The 17,548-nt window shown below is 49.2% G+C and overlaps 1 protein-coding gene across 9 annotated transcripts in view; it reads left to right on the forward strand.

Annotated features, from left to right (window-relative positions):
- LOC135909416 (long-chain-fatty-acid--CoA ligase 5) overlaps positions 1 to 17,548 on the forward strand; it is a 181,439-nt gene that overhangs the window by 98,428 nt on the left and 65,463 nt on the right. For 8 of the 9 annotated variants that reach the window (XM_065441357.2, XM_065441359.2, XM_065441360.2 and 5 more), the window contains one exon: positions 17,326 to 17,495. In XM_065441357.2, the coding sequence (XP_065297429.1) occupies positions 17,326 to 17,495 (170 nt within the window). Of the gene's footprint in view, positions 1 to 11,845; positions 11,870 to 17,325; positions 17,496 to 17,548 lie in introns of those variants that run through there. The other variant, XM_065441365.2, reaches the window with a different exon arrangement.

A 17,548-nucleotide genomic window follows, 5' to 3' on the forward strand; every position in this document is an offset into this window, starting at 1 on the left:
AACGGAACACATCGTAATACGGTCGCTATAGCTTTTTTTTTCTTTTGTGTGCGTGTGTGTTTGAGCGAATGCGAGCGCTAGCCGGCGCGGTGCCTGGGCAGCGAAATATACGCGCCTGATGGGGTGACGCAATGACATAAGGCGGGATCTATAGCGAAGCCCCAACTCAGTTTGTGCTGATAAGTTACTCTTTATGATGTATCTCTGCTTGTTTCCTTCTTTCGTTATGGTATTGCTTCTTAGCACAGAGAATGAAAATCGAACTTCTTTTTCAAGTCTGCCGGCCAAACCCGGACGCCCATGACGTCATAATGACGTTGTGAGTTCGTTATTTTCATATATGCAATGTGTCGTTTTTGTTCCAAGAACTTCTCGGCGGTTGGCAGGATGGATTTCTTTTGTACGCTGTGAATACTTATCGTGCGTTGGGCGAACATACCGTAAGGCATCTCTCAGGGAGCACCGAGCTTAGTGCGCTCGCGCCCACGCGATAGCAGAAGTAACCTTTTCATGTAACCTTTCCTTTTTTTTTTCTTGCTGACTTCCGTTTTTAAGGGAAAGCGCAAAGCTGTCGGATGACCGAGCGCATGAATCATTGTATCTGCGCGAGAAAGTCTTAGCATACCGGTACCAAAAACTTGTTCCTCCTCAGTTGTATATGCTATAGCAGGTGTCCTCTAGAGGACACCTGCTATGGCATGGCTGTTGTAGCAAGCCAGCACTTAATGGACCCACGCACTTGGAGCCACAGAAAAGGCCTCTTGCTCCGTGGTTTCTGTTCATGTGCAGTGTGGTATACACACTCTTAAAGGGAACGCCTGGTTAGTTTTGAGCCATCGATTATCTACAACTGATGTATTCGATGGAGGCCTGTAAATGTAGTTCATGCATGTACACGCGTGAGCAAGCGCATACACGGACCTATGGAGGTGATAGGCGTTCTTCGAAGTTCTGCATGTATACGAGGACTGAATTTGCACCGCGCATGGCTTTTATAGTGTTTTACATGCCGTTGCGAGTGAGCCAGCACTCAGTTTCGAATGCTCGTGCTTTTCACATAATATATAAAGCTGTTCCCTTTTTAACCCGCTACGAGGATCGGTTAATTACACATGCTCCTCGAAATTCTTGTTTGCTCCGAAGTGGGAGTGAAGACCACGTTTGCCCGGCGTTATGGTCGTGTACTTTCCTCATCTGTGTATGCCTTGTACTCTCGGAAGTTGTGATCTCTTTTCAAGCTCGATCTTACGGCGATGTCTCGTCAGGTTGAGCGCGTTCACCAAACGGAGAAGATGTGCCGACCTTTGGCTTCTGCGTTTGACATTACTTCGTTCGCCTCGGTGTCCTATAAGCTTGTCGACTCGTGATTGTTCAGCGTACCGGTGCGCATTCCTACTTTGCTGGGGCTAAATTGCGTGCGTGCGTCGGAAAGGGCGTTTTCGCGTCTAGCTAGCAGTGCGCCCATATATATATATATATATATATATATATATATATATATATATATATATATATATATATATATATATATGTTCGTGCTCAACAGCATTCTTCTGTTAATCACGGGGTCGCGGGTACGATTCTTGGACGCGGCGACCGCATTTTGATGGAAGCGGAATGCAGACTTTCTGCCCCTTTAGGTGCACATTAAATAATTTCCCCGATGGTTGAAGTTAATTCGGGGCATCCTCTTTTACACCGTACCTGATCGCGGTTGCTTTAGGACGTTAAAAGTCAGATTTTGTTTTTACAGTAAAGCCGTATATGGCTATCCCGTACGCCGAAAACTCCTCCGGCGCAACCCCCTGCGCATGCGCGAAAAAAAGAGAAAGGTGCGCGATTAGCCAACACCACCTAGATAGCACAAGGCCTGTTTACTCCGATCCATGACGTCACGCTACCTGACCCGAAATTTCCCTTCACAAGGCTGGCGTGATTAAAGCGGTGACGTCAAAATCACTGTTGCCTACTCGGGAGCAACCCCATTAGATTCTATGGCAGTTCGTCCAGATCGCATGACGTCATGCATCGGAGTGAAAGGGCAGTGTTGGATTAACTGCGCGAGTAGTGATGTCGTTTGCTCTCTGTCGCAGCCGAGCGCGCGCCACAGTTTCTCTTCGGCTCCGAAATGGGTAGGCCACGCGTCACGTACTCCTGAGGAGCAGGCAGCTTTCGATCAGCAACGCCGCGAGTAAAACCGGGAGCGAGTTCGTCTACGCCGTGCCGATGCTGTAGCCCAGGTACAAGAGCAGCCTCCTGCGGCCGAGCGCAAGCAACTGCGTACCGAGGATCCGGCAGCCTACCAAGCCGTCGTTTAATGAACCGTCAGGATCGACCCACTGATAAAGACCGGGGCCGCACCTTTCAGCTTCGCTGGTTAACCATCTGTACGGAGTGCTTGGGCGGTTATTTTTTTTAACTTTGTTAGGCCAAAGAATACCAACTTACTATCGTTCTCATATGTTTTGCCCTTTAAACTTCGGAGGCAATTTCCGACGCAGACTTGTACAGTGCGCGGCCTTTCAAGTGGAATTCCTTCTGTTAACAGTATCTATAGAGCAGTAGCAGCAGCAGCATCTCTAGAGCGTACATACTAAAATTTTATGAACACTATTAGCATTCATTTAAGCAGTTCATTCGTGTGATTAGTCGTGGTAATTACATGTCGGCCATGTAAACAAAAGGTCAATTCGATTCAACCAAATTTCTCAACGCCTTCTGCACTTATTAACGATGAAGTGCACTTAGGCCTTCGATTCCTCGAGGTACAATGGTGCACTCTGCACCCCAGTGCTCGATTGCACGTAGTGCAAGGCAGAGTGCCGCCGCGGTGCAGTGCATCCTTGAACCTTGCAGTGAGTGGGTTAGCCCGACGCACCACAAGTGGCACCTCCTGTACCTTTTCATTTGTGGTGCTGTGCACCATTTCTGAATCGAACAAACCTAAACCTACACACTTTATGCTGAGTAGCTAACCTGTCAGACCATCGGCAGTGCGCGGAGAACATGAACTGCATTTTAATTTTGTAGTGTTTTGTGCTTGTAGTTTTGGCCTAATGGCGTTGCCAGAGACTCCAGGACATAACTACACACAATATTGCGCTGCTGTATGGATGGCGGTACGCAAAACGAATGGGGAGTTTTTTTTTTTTTTCAGCCGCACGAAATTTTCAAAAATTGCTTGTGGCAGATAGCACAGTAGCAAGGGCGACAACTAGTCACGACAGAGCATCCATGTGCTGCTTCTCGCAGAGGGTCGATTCGAAGCGTTTAGCTTTCTTCGGGTATTACCAGCGATTTCTTGTGAGTTATAATCTAACCGTTATCGTGGGCCGATCCAGAAGCTAGTGCCGTCTGACACGGCGGTATGAAGCGCATTCTGGTACGGCACCGCATGGTGCTAGAGTGGGGGGATAGGGGGTTCCCCGCATTCTTCCCTCGTTACAGCTAGCGTTTTGAGGCTGTCGTTCAAACGCTACGCCTCTGGTCGCAGCGTCTGCACCAGAGGTGGTCGGAGACGCTGCACGGGGTTCCTAACTCGTCCTTCAGGAAGTGACGCTCGAAGTACCAGTTGGCTCCCGCATACGTGTAGCGCAAGGTGGTGCCTTACCCGTAGAACCCGTAGTGTAACATGGCGCCACAAATAATCATCTCCCAAAGCATGCTAACACATTCTTGGATAGCAGGCGCGGTTGGTTCATCTTTTTTTTTTAATTGCGAGCGTCCATGTATCTGGTGCGTGTCGTGTAGTGCTGCTTGTGTGCAGCCAATGCCCAGCCCAGCGAGGACGACTTCGCAGAGGGCAGAAGGGTGCACTGCACTCGCAGCACAGCAGCCTGTCGGTCGCCCCCCTCCCTGCATGTATGTACGACAGAGGAGGAAACAGTTCTCGTCCCATTCCGGTCCAGACTCTAGGCAGAAACCCAAGGGGGCCATGTTACACTATAGTTGCAAGAGCTTGGCAGTGCCGCTTAAAGGCGTTTATATTTTCTTGAAAACTACTGAGATTTTAAGGAACTCGTGATCTCGTCTTCTGCAGCCGAACACCACAACCATTGAGCGTTAGCAGCCGATATACGCTGAGTACCCCGAAGCATGTGTGCGTCGATTATGAGTCGCGTCGATACCTCCTTTAGACGTCCAAGATTCATAATCATCATCATCATCCGCCTATTTTATGTCTACTGCAGGACGAAGGCCCCTCCGTGCGATCTCCAATTACCCCTGTCCTGCGCCAACAGATTCCAACTAGCGCTCGCGAATTCCTTAATTTAATCGCCCCCACCTTGTCTTCTGCCGTCCTCGACGGCGCTTCCCTTCTCTTGGCATCCATCCTGTAACCGTAATGGTCCACCGGTTATTTAACCTGCGCATTACATGACCTGCCCAGCTACATCTTTTCCCTTAATGTCAATTACAGTATCGGCTATACCCATTTGCTCTCTGATACAAACCGCCCTCTTTCTGTCTCTTAACGTTATGTCTAGCATTCTTCGCTCCATCGCTCTTTGGGCGGTCCCTAAATTCCTCTCAAGCCTCAAAAGCCTCAAGCTTCTTTGTCAGTCTCCAAGTTTCCGCCCCATATATCAGCACCGGTAAAATGTACTGATTGTACACCTCCCTTTTCAATGATTATGGTAAGAATCCAGTAAGGAGCTTACAATGTCTGCCGTATGCGCTCCAAACCATTTTAGAGCGCAGCTCTTTGGCGTCCGTTCCTGGGTTTCGCGTCGTCGTCGGCGTTGTCGTCGGCCTCGTAACCAGCTCCGCCCCCTTTCATCCCCCCAGCGCTAGCAGCGACCGACTGATACCGCTGGATGCCGCTGACGCCGCTAGAGAGTCAAGATAACGTGACTGCATAGAACACCGTCGCCGCCATGCAGAAAGAGGAGGAAAGGGTCCCCCCCCCCCCCTGTTCTTGTGTGGCGGATAGGGTGCTCTTCAGTTGCCGACGCGCCGGTTATTTCACGTAGGCCCCGGCACGTCGACGAATACGTGACCACCTTCCCACGGCTAGACCTGGTTCTTAGCGCTGCGGAAGCGAGGGTATCATATTGTTTGTGTCGGCATCGGCGGCGTTGTCCCTGAAACCAACTCCGCAGCTGGGGTTGACTCACTATCGGCGTCAGCGGCATCAGTCAGTCGCTGCTATTTCTTCCCTCCTCCCTTTATCGTGTTGTCCGCTTGCTGCGCGCGCTTCTGCCCCCATCATTTGCCGCTGGGTGTACACGCCGCCCCCCTCCCCCCTCTTCCTGCGAGTCTCCGGTTGTCAAAGCGCCGGCTCGAACTTAATTCCTTTCTTCGCTCCTCCTCCAATGCAACCCCTGTGCGGTGGCAATCAGAGAGCCAGATCGGTGGCGGCGGATCTGTATATGTGCACCGCCCGAGCCGAAATTGCCGCTGCCGTTCGCCCTGTGCGGTGGCAATCAGAGAGCCAGATCGGTGGCGGCGGATCTGTATATGTGCACCGCCCGAGCTGAAATTGCCGCTGCCGTTCGCCACTGCGAAATTATCTGCCAGTTCTTTCTGAGCCATGAGCGAGACGACCGATGGAAGTCCTCCGTCTGCTGCTGCTGCTGCTAAACGAGCTGCCAGAGCAGAGGCCCAGCGCCGTCGCCGTCAGAATCCAGAGGTGCGTGCCGCCGAAGCAGAAGCTTACCGTCACCGCCGTCGAGATGATCCAGGAGTACGCGTCGCCGAAGCAGAGGCTAAGCGCCGCCGCCGAGAAGACCCTGCCGTTCGCGCCGCCGAAGCGGAGGCTCATCGCCGCCGTCGAGAGCAACCAGCAGTAAGCGAGGCTGAAGCAGAAGCTCATCGCCGCCGCCGAGAAGACCCTGCAGTTCGCGCCGCCGAAGCGGAGGCTCATCGCCGCCGTCGAGAGGCTGAAGCAGAAGCTCATCGCCGCCGCCGAGAAGACCCTGCCGTTCGCACCGCCGAAGCGGAGGCTCATCGCCGCCGTCGAGAGCAACCAGCAGTAAGCGAGGCTGAAGCAGAAGTTCATCGCCGTCGCAGAGAAGACTCTACCGTTCGCGCGGCCGAGGCCGAGGCCAAACGCAAACAAAGGCTCGCAAACAGTCAGGGTGCAACAAATGCTTTCCGGCGACAGCTTATTTGCTGCGCTCAAATTTCGCATTAGGAAGTAACGTAATCGTCGGTAATTTTTATTCTGTGAATTTCCTCCTCATGATCGGGGTTCCCATTGATCACTTGACTTAGGTAAACGTACTACGATCCTGGGCTGTACGATCCTGGGCTGGCGATCCTGAGCTGTTGCTCCCTTGCCCGCCTATTGATCGTTATTTTTGTCTTCTGCATATTAATCTTCAGCCCCACTTACTCTCTCTGTTATGGTCCTCAATCATTTGTTGTAACTCGTCTCCAGTGTTGCTGGATAGAACAATGTATTCTGCCAACCGAAGGTTGCGGATATATTTGCCGTCGATCGTTTCTCTTAAGCCTTTCCAGTTTAATAGCTTCAATATACTACTTCCGAGCACGCAGTGAAGAGAATTGGAGAGATTGTATCTCCTTGTATGACCCCTTTCTTTATAGGTATCTTCCTACTTGTGTAGAATTAAGGTAGCTGTGGAGTCTCTAGACATTTTCCAAGATATTTACGTAAGCGTCTGGATTCCTTGATTACGTAATGCTTCTATGACTGCTGGTATCTCTACTGAACCAAATTCCTTTTCGTAAGTCGTGAAAGCCATATAGAGAGGCGGATTGTACCCTGCAGATTTCTCGATTACCTTATTAATGACATGGATGTGATCCATTGTAGAGTATCCCTTCCTGAAGCCAGCCTGTTCCCTTGGTTGACTTCAGTCCAGTGTTGCGCTTATTCTATTGGAAATTATCGTGGTGCATATGTCATATAATTTTACTATTCTTTAACGTCTCCCCTTTTTTGTGGATTAGTATAATCTTTGCATTCTTCCAATTGTATGTTACCCTTGAAGTCGATAGACAGTTCGTATAAAGGGCCGATAGCTGTTCAAGCATTATGTTTCCTCCATCTTTGATTAAATCGACTGTTGTTCCATGTTCTCCTGCCGCTTTTTCCCTTGTCACGTCTTGCAAGGCCCTTCTAACCTCATCGCTAGTTATAGGAGGAGTCTCTGCAACCTGTCATTACTGCTTCGAATGGAGGTATCGTGGCTCCTCTGGGTACTGTACAGGTCAGTACAGAAGTATTCCGCTGCTTTTACTATACCTTCGAGATTGCTAATGATAATACCCGCCACCTGCCGTGGTTGCTCAGTGGCTATGGTGTTGGGCTGCTGAGCACGAGGTCGCGGGATCAAATCCCGGCCACGGCGGCCGCATTTCGATGGGGGCGAAATGCGAAAACACCCGTGTACTTAGATTTAGGTGCACGTTAAAGAACCCCAGGTGGTTCTTTAACGCATAACGAAACCCCATAATTTAATTTTTTTAATGATAATACCCTGCTTATCGTTCAGTGCATACATCTTAGTTTGTCTTATGCCAAGTTACCTTCTCACTGATTTCATGCTGTGTCCATTTTTTACGGCTTCTCCAGTCTTTGTAACGTTGTAATTTTGGATATTCCTTATCTTTTTCTTGTTCTGTTTTGATAGTTCCGCGAATTCTATCTTATCTCTTGAATTGGGCACGCTCTTCCTTTGTCGTTTATTTATTAGGTCCTTTGTTACTTGGAAGAGCTTGCCTACTGGTTGCCTTGGTGCCTTGCTTCCCACTTCAATAGGTGCCTCTGAAGCCAGCCTAGTTACGGTCCCATTCATTACCTCTGTCATTTTCATCTCTTTGTTATAAGGAAGGCTGCATATTTGTTTGCAAGTACCGGCCTGAATTTGTCCGCTTTTACCCTTACTGCCTCTAGGTTGGCCTATATTTTCTTGACCAATTTAACTCATTTCTCTTCAAATTGAGGTAAATCCTAGCCCTCACTAACCTATGATCACTGCACTTTACCCTACCTAACACTTCTGCATCCTGCACTTTGCCGAGATCGGCAAAAAGTATGAAATGAATTTCGTTTCTTCTTTCACCATTAGGGCTTTTCCAGGTCCACTTCCTGTTGCTACGCTTCCTGAATAAGGTATTCATTATTCGCAGCTTATTCTTTTCTGCGAATTCTACCAGCATCTCACCTGTAGCGTTCCCAGAATCCACGCCGTAGTTGCCAATTGCTTGTTCACCAGCCTTATTTCCCCCCACTTTTGCATTGAAGGCGCCCATTACTACAGTATACTGAGTTTGCACTTTTCTCATCGCTAATTCAACATCTTCATAAAACTGATCTACTTCCTCATCATCGTGACTGGATGTTGGAGCGTAAGGTTGTACTACCTTTAATCTATACCTCTTATTAAGTTTGATTACGAATACAGCTACCCTGTAATTAATGCTGTAGAATTCCTCGATGTTGCCCGCTATGTCCTTATGGATTAGGAATCCTACCCCGTATTGCTTCTTATCTGAGAGACCTCTATAGCAGAGGACATGGCCGTTAGTCAGCGCTGTATAAGCCTCACCAGTTTTTCCAATCTCACTAAGGCCGATGGTATCCCAAACAATGTCTGACAGTTGCTCAAAGAACCCTGCTAAGCTAGGCTCATTCGACAGAAATCGGGTGTTAAAGGTTGCCAGGGTCAGTTTCTATTGTCGGCCTGTCCCGGTCCGGAGAATCTTAGCACTCTCTCCTGCGTTACAGGTCTGACCGCCGTCTTGGTCAGGTGCTCCGCAGCTGCTGGGGACTGAGGGCCATGGGTTAATAGTAGGAATCATGAGGGAGGTAGTGGCCGAATACTGCACCAGGGAGGCCAATTCCTGTTCTGGTGAGGGAGTGTCTTTGTCGAAGCTTAGTGGGCCTTCCTAATTTGGTTGTACCTGGATTAGTATAGCCCCACTCGCTTTTGGCATCTTTTGCCGGTGTCAGGTGCCACTCCACGCCTGCAGATGTAGTGCACTGGAGGAGGTGAAATTCGAGCTCACCATCCTCAGATCCGCTGCATCGCAGGCACAAGAGACTGAAAAGGTGCTACATTAAGGCACATATGAGCGAATGTCCCGTCTACCTCGACTGTCTCTTGTTAGTTCGTGCTGTCTATTGGGACCGTATCTGAATGAAGACCGTATCTGAATCCAACGCCACCGGGTACGGATTTGCGACTCCGTGCTTTCCTAGATTTCGATTTTTCGGGATCAAGACAACGAACTAACAAGAGCTTGCGCCATCGTTTCTGCAAGGGGACTTCGTCAGGGCTTGTCTTCGTTCGCGTGTATCTGTGGCGCAACATGCCATCTGCAGTTCTTATGGGGAGTCGTAACTGACTGCGTCCAGAACAAACTCACTGTGGGCTTGACAAACTGTTGCTGCGCGGCTGCGTATAGCTTTACTACAATCCCGCAAAAAATAGGACTCATTTTAACATAACCCCCGTGACGATGGCGCCTTGTTCGGAGATATCGACAGGAGATATGTTTGCGGAGCGGCTTTCATATAGAGACGCGGAATGTTGCCGGGACTGGCAGGTAGCTGCGCCTTTCTCGTGCGTGCATCTCCCATTCCACAATTGTTGTGTGTACTTCATTCATTAGCACCGTATTCACAGATGGACTCGGGTCGCTTTTAAATCGTGTAGTTTATGCGACTCGCCTGGGCTGCAGAGGTGTCAATACAGTTCCCTTAATATTTGTCTCAGCCGGTGTTCTCTTCGATTTTCATCTCTTCATTCTGCATGCGTATACTTTGCGCACCTGTCGTCCCCCGCCTCTCTCTTCCCCCGTTATTCAAGTAGTTTTCAGTTGGGTGGCAAGAGGAAACTGCACACATAAACGAAGTTCTTTTGGGGCACAGTACGTGTGGCGCATATTTCACTCGCGCCGGGGTTGAAAGTACCGATTTTTTACGAAAGGTAAGAACGCTATCTATTTGTCTCGTATTGACCGGCATTATGTATTGGTACGAGCCGAATAAATGCAGTTATAGTCATATCGTTAATAACGCATAAGTATGAACTAAGGATCACACGTGGGCACAATATTTCGAGTTGTGATTGAGCAAAAATAAAATCCGGACAAAGAAAGTAGATGAAGCGAGAGCGGCAAGGAATTATTGCGGCAAGATCACGAAAAATTGGGGGCACAGTGCGCATTCGATTACAACCTAACAGGAGTAACTGGAGGTCGCTGGTCTGTAGATATGGCTTTGTCCTTGAGGGACTTGGTAAGCTTTGTGATGATATATATCTTGATAGCCTTGTATTAAATGTAAATCTGCTTCCTTACGAATGCTACAACACTTGTCCGCTGCTTTCGCGGTTTCTCATATTTACTAGCGAGACGAGTCGAGGGAAACTACACTTATAGTAAGTTTAAGTAAATACTGTGTGTTTTTTTTTTTTAGGTGAAATTTTGTGTATGCGACCCTCACGAGGTTTCAAAGGTGCGCGCGCGCGTTTAGCTCTGTGCAAGGCGTTCGTCAAAGCTGGCTTCCCCTCACTTGAGAGGCCTTGTGGGGAGGAGTCCGCTTCTGTAAAAAATCCCATCCTTTCTCTAATCGCATACATTACTATAGTGAAAGCAGTTGGGCTCTCATAACTGATGACGCTACCGTGGCAACGGTAAGTACTCCAGTGAGTGAGTGAATGAATACCAGCCAGAATAGAACATGGTCCCTCACGGTTCTGAGTGGCGCTGAACCATTTGTACAGAACTACCTCATTTATTGCTACTAGTGTAATTTTGTACGAAAAATATCCGCTAGAACGCCAGTTAATGTTGTTAGGAGTTATTGTCATGAAAGGGAACGTGTGAAGCCGACAATGGAGAAGAAAACCTCCAGACATATTGGATCGAATGCCTCGCTACGACGCGTGTCACGCTCGCGCCGCATGCCGGTGATCCAAGTATAGCATCGAGCAGCAGGATTGCATTGTGGCAAACGGGGCATATTGAAGACCAGAGGGAGATACTGCGTCCCAAAGCAACTGCAGCCCTGCAAGGGTTGCTGTTGGTGGGACCATTGTACTTTCTTCACCGGTACGTCAATACAAGGCCGTTTCTGCATTGCCGCGGTCGGAATTGAGCACTCAGTATGCAGAATAGCAAAACGCCACATCCACTGCGGCAAGCCGTGACTAGTGCCCCTTTGTATGTGCATTTGGGCGCATATACAGGGACACTAGTCGTGACCAGAGCTGACTCGGGAGAAGTGCAATGGGGCATCTGCATGCAGCACCAGCAGCACTCCGAAGCAATCCCGGCGAAAGCGCACTCGTTCCCGCTTTTCACTACATAGCGCTGGTCGCGCCCGCGCAGTGATTTGAAAGCTTCCGAAACGGATGGCACATCGAAGTTACCCCGTTCATCTCGCGCGTGTGGAAGTCGAAGCACCTGATGATGAACGATTCTGTTTTTCAGCGACGCGCGCACTCGGTGTTATGCACATACGCTCGTCGTCTTTGCGCTCAATTGATTGGCTTCGCAGCTGCTCACTCGGATCGAGCGAAATAGCGCGCTCGGCGTGGCGCGACGCGATGGATCATCGCTATGAGCACACGTGTGCAAACCAAACGCACTGACGTTGACCTACAGCAAAGCTGCATTCGTCACAGCTTGCGACGTATACGTCTACGCTGAAGGCAGCTGCGCTTTATGTCCCGTTCTCGCGCGGTTTGTTGCCGTTCTTATCATTGGCGCCCAATCAAGGCTTCTTAGGGCATACTCTTAAGTACACTGTGCTCCATCAGTATAGCTGCCGTGAGCCGGCGTGCAATCTGCACGTATCCTCCATTTAGTTCTTGTAATACACCGTTTCTAAAACAGAGCGTTTCCAGTCCGCAGTTTCCGACCGTCCGCCTGCGTTCGTACAGCGGCAATGGTGAGCTCGGATGTTGAGCGCGTTTCATTTTGTTCCGGCGTACGAGTGTGATGCCCTCGCGCCGTAAACCTTCTGGTTACGAGTGCGCTGCCTTTGGTATTGCCCTGTGATTCTGCCATCTCGCGGTAGGCATCTGGCGGAAAGCCATAGGGCTACGTGTAAGATGTCCGCGCCTTTATCGTGGGCTTTAGTGTAGAGGATACCTGAAGCAAGAGTATCGGAAATATTTAGTCTTTCCAAAGTGGTATTGTTGGCCGCGCCTTGTGCGTGTTAGTCGTTTTGTAATAACAAATGTAAGTGTTTTTTTTTGCTGCCATCGGTAGGATGCCTTTAGTCTGAGCAAGCATAGAGATGCGCGGACTTCGAATCCCGACTTTGGTTCCACTGGGCAGCTATCTTGTGTCTCTTTATGCTTTGCCTTATGCACACTTTCGTCATCGGTCACTCTCGCTTTGCCATGGGCCTAACTAGAGTATACACGGCTTCGTCTTTGTCTCTGCTCACTCAATACGAGAATAAGCGAGACCCTCGGCTACGTTTTGTGTTCTGCATCTTGGAACCAGAACACTTGAAACGCCGACATAAATTTTAATCGTGATGTAATTTACAAGAAGCCAGGCGTGAGAGTTCGATTAGCTCACATCCGTCCACCGTGACCGATAATTTGATCTCGTAGTGCATACACCTTGGTCACCACATAGTAATTGCTGAAATTTCATTTCAAAGGTACGTTGTCGCGCGCTTTTGCCCCTGGTACAAATGCTGTGCTGCATTGCTCGTGCCATGAAGTATGTTACCAAGCTTCATCACTTCGCGAAGCGCTTATGTTCATTTTTTGTAAACAGTGCTCGTGGTAATAGCTCCTGGTAGCAAAGTGCGCTTTGCTGAACGCGAGTGCTGTAAAAGTTACTCGGAAATTCGAGACACATGGCATGAGAGGCCACGGCCTCATGCCATGAGTTGAGAAGCGCGCACGCTTAGTTTCCGGAGGCCTGACAGTGCCTACGTCACGACATTGCTCCGCCCTGGTGCACACGTGTCGCTGGAAATAGTATTTTTCTCCCTCTAATCGGAGCAAACCTCACTAGGCGCTCGACGCACACGCGTCACGGTTTGACTGCGGGCGGCGGCGCTTCCGCCTTGAGCGTCGCGGGGGGTGTCGCATCTGACGCTCTGTCGGTTCGCCTGCAGCGGCGCGCGTTTTCGTATACACGTTTCACTTGGCTGAACTGGCGTCGTAACTGCCCCCTGCCTCCGCTGCCTTGACGTCAGATGTGTGCCACCGTGTACTCTTTTTTAACGCGCACATGTTCTAGCCGTTCGTTCGTTGCGCTCCATGTGTTTATAGAGCCACACTTGAAGCGCTTCATATATATAAAAAATCCGATAGGCTGTATCAGGGATGCAGCCGCACTGGTACGTAGACGAGCAAGCACGAAAGTTCTGCAACAAATTGCACACTTGTAAGCCTTGTAACTCCTGATGAGCAGAGAGTTGAGTTTGATGGATTATAGTTAATACTATGGCTGAGTCAGCTTCCTCAAACGCGGCCGCTCTCGCACGGAGCGACAAACGTACTACTAGATTGTACTAAAATAAGGTTATTTTTGTACGCTTAGTACTACCGAGAATTTCCGAACGCCGAACAAGAGGCCAAACCTAGCTCCGATTGCGTCATGCATGGCCCGACAACGGTGCCATCTGTGCATACGACACGTGCATAATCCAGTAATGGCCTCTTTCCTCTACGCAATGATGCCAGAGTAAGGCGCGCGGATAGTACAGTTGCAAAGATATAAGCGATAATAGTATAGCATGTTTTAGTTACATGCAATTTTAGCAGGCGACCTTCTCTGACGGAGACTCGCGTCATGAAATTTCTTGGCAGATATAGGCCAATCTCAGCGACAGATACATCACGGACAGCGGAGCTGTATAAGCGACTTCTTACCCTCTTTGGAATTGTACTAAGCGTGGTATGTTTGTTGGCGGTTCGTAAGATGATTTATAACCGACGCCCTCGATCGTCATAGGGCCGCTTCAGGGCTCCCACTCAGGCAGCGTTGCTGGACCACGCGACGCAATCAGCTTTCACCGCCGCAAGCCATGCAAACTCTTATGAGGGGAAGAGGAAAAAAAACTGGCCTTGAACGTGGAGACAGCAAAATGCGACGTGAAAAGAAACAATTGCCTATTATACTAGCTGAAAAACCCGCGCAAAGGAGCTGTGTATTCCGGTGAGTTATAGCAAGGCTTTAACCGTTACTTTACAATCACTAATAATTACGTTTAAGCTAAATTCCTTTAGGGGCTGTTCTTTTAGTGACTGCCTCCACAGCATAAGCATAAGCTGTCCTCCAACGTGAAGCCGGAAAACGCAACGCGAGAAAAAAAAATAATGGATTACTAGTTAAAAAAAAGCCGCGCACATAAGTTGTCTATTCAGATGAGGTATATGCAAGGTAACTTATATTTTATAATTATTCATTACTACGTTTCCAAGCAAATTAGGGGCTCCGACACACTCTGCATTGCATATATATTTGATATGGACCGCACCGCTTCACCGCCACAGGAAAACCGTTGCGGAACTCCCTGCAACAGCATCGCTGTAAAACGCGCGTATGTTGTAAACTGGCGTGTGTTTCTTTTAGAGCGCACCTCTTAGGCGCCCGTTCCTGCATCGGCGTCTTACCTCGTAACCGAGCGAACGAGCACAGCGAAAGATGAGAGCGAACGCGGTGCGCAGTGGGGGATGAAAAGAGTGTAGGAGGAGGGCACGGCGAAAGCGTGAGAAGGACAGCGTAGTGTCGCGCAAGAGCGGCACAGTTTACTAGAACACTATAAGAGGGGCTTTGTGGCGCCGATGGCTACGAAATGGCGCCAGAGTAATGCGCGTCGTCCGTATGGAAACAAAGCGCTGCATGAGCTGAGGTTGTTTGCAGCGGCTGCTGTGAATCGCGTCCACTCTAAGAAAAGTTTACACCCTTTGGAGTGCCCCTTCTGCCACACAACGATAATCGTCATCTGCCTTGATGCGTTTCCTTTCTTGAAATCGTCGCGCTCGTTACTTTCCTGTCGGGAATGCTATCATGCTGATAACGCGCATGTCATTCATTACTGGAAAGTACCAAGCTCGAAGCGTTAAAGAAAGGAAACACATCAAGGCAGATGACGATTATCGTTATGTGGCAGAAGGGGCACTCCAAAGGGTGTTAACTTTTCTTAGCGTGGTCCACGCGTCACCCACGTGCTTCCTCTCGCGATCTCTCGATTAGTGAGGCATTACGTCGCACCACACTTCGCTCCATTTACAAGTTGCCGCACGAGACAGATTGTCCGCGCCAGCCAATATATCGCGAAATGAAACTACGTATACAGCTGCGCTCAAATTTAGCATTAGGGAGTATCGTAATCGCCGGTGATTTTTTTTTGAAAGATATTGAGGAAAATACATTTCGTTTTAGGCGTGGAAGAAACGCCGCATCATTTTCACGTAACGTTGTCCTTTCAGTGGCTCCCGCGAAGTGCATGGAATCTGTATTCTAGCGAAAGCTGTAGAATTTGGAGGATTCGTCTTTAAAAGTGTAACGCGATAGCATTCAAAGAGTCCTTAGTGTTTCTCACGCTTCCCGGCAACTGCAGCGTATGTAACCGTCATATCTGCCGAGAAACGCTCGCGGCGAACGCTATGCACGCAGGCGGGCTTTCTGGTCGAAGCGCGGCCTCTGGCAGCGGCCGCGATGGATGGATGTTATGAGCGTCCCCTTTGGAACGGGGCGGTGGGCTGCACCACCAAGCTCTTGCGCGATGCGGCGGAGGCGAGCGCCATCTGGAAGTCTGCGAAGAAAGCGGGTGCCCTGCTCCGTGGACTGAGACTCGCCGGCGTGCGCAAATGGCGGACGCCGTCTCCGGTCTATGCTTTGTAGAAACACTGGAAAAAGGGTTTGTTTGTGTTTTCGCGTAACATAATTACGATTGCTTGTAAGTTCAAATTACAATCCAAGAGCTATCATGCCTGTAGGTAGTGTGTAGCTTGAGAAGTTCAATTAGTTCATTGAATTTCTTGCATCATATGAACGACCTGGGTATGTGTGGCTCGAAAATCGTTTTGCCAGTGCGACGTCTGACGCCGGACCCTGGATTTTCTGCGACACGAGCTGTGTTAGTTCGCCACAATAAAAAAAATCGTTGCCGGAGCCCCCCCCCCCTCTCTCTTTCTATATATATATATATATATACACACACACATGCACACACACACGCATGCACATAGTATGTTATCTTATTTAAGCAACTGGTCAATCAACCCACACATGCTACGTGAAGGCATCAGCATTGCCAGATTTGAGACCCTTGTAATGTTATGAATGAAAAGAAAGGGAACCAAGGCGCCCAATTTTTATTACTCATATCATAAAAAGTCAACAAAGAGACCAAGGACAACATAGGGGAGGTTACTTTTACTTACTAATTGAATTACAAAAATGACAAATTAATGGAAATGAAAGTGGATGAAAAAACAACTGGCCGCAGGTGCGACACGAACCCATGTCTCCGCATTACGCGATGGATGCTCTTGCCAATTGAACTATCACAGCGCCGTTTTCCCATCCAGTTTCTGGGGTATTTATGTTTTACTACAACTAACCCTGGGAGTGTTAGCCAGCGCCACCACTCACAAGCCTTGGTGGCGGATGTGGAACATCCTTTCTGCTTCAAGGGGTGTACGGTAGCGCGATTAAAACACGGGACAAAAGAAGACACGCAGGGACACACATAGTACTGTGTGTGTCCCTGTGTGTCTTCTTTTTGTCTCGTCTTTTAATCGCGCTACTGTACACCCCTTGAAGATGCATTACCAACAAGCCCACATTGCAACCCTCATATCCTTTCTGCCACAGGCGTCACGAGTGCATGATCTTATTTGGCTGCCGGCAATGGTCAATAAACCCACACATGCTACCTTAAGGCATCAATGTTGCTGGATTCGAGACCCTTGTAATGTAATGAACGAGAAGAAAGGGAATATATAGGACTCTTTGCCATCCTTGAGTGTTCCACAATGAGCGTAGGCACGCGGAGTTGTGACACAGAAAGAGCATTTTCCACGAAACTTCACACCACTTTCTTCCTTTTTTCGTTTTCTTTCTTTCCTTCTTTCATTATATCTTTTATTTCTATTTTTATGTATATATATATATATATTCGAAGGCTGCGCCTTTCACTGACGTGACAATGTCGAGCACGACGTAGTGGACTGCAGTTGCTGACCTGACGTATGGAATAAAAATGTTAAAAAAGAATAATGGTAGCGGTTGACACGAGTAACCGATGGACACGCAGTGCTCGGCCAAAGCACTAGATAGGTTGGTATAGCCGCGCCATACATGCCGCCCGGCTGGGACATGCTGTGAATGATTGCTGATCCTGCGCATGCCCCGCGTCTGTTGCAGGACCGTCCCTATTCGGGATGAGCGAATACCTGTCGTACGTGGGTGGCGTGCACGGCGTGGTAGCAGCGGCGGGAGCGGCGGCGGCGCTTGGGCTTACCTACATGTTTGGCCGCTCCTCGAACCCCATCGAGCCCATGGTCAGCCTGGACAACCAGAGCAGGTTACTCACGGTCAGTGTGTGCCGGATTTGATGAGCTCGCCTTTGTTTGGTCTTTCTCACTCT

This window comes from Dermacentor albipictus, chromosome 1, assembly GCF_038994185.2.
Source record: "Dermacentor albipictus isolate Rhodes 1998 colony chromosome 1, USDA_Dalb.pri_finalv2, whole genome shotgun sequence".
In the NCBI taxonomy this organism is placed as follows: domain Eukaryota; kingdom Metazoa; phylum Arthropoda; class Arachnida; order Ixodida; family Ixodidae; genus Dermacentor; species Dermacentor albipictus.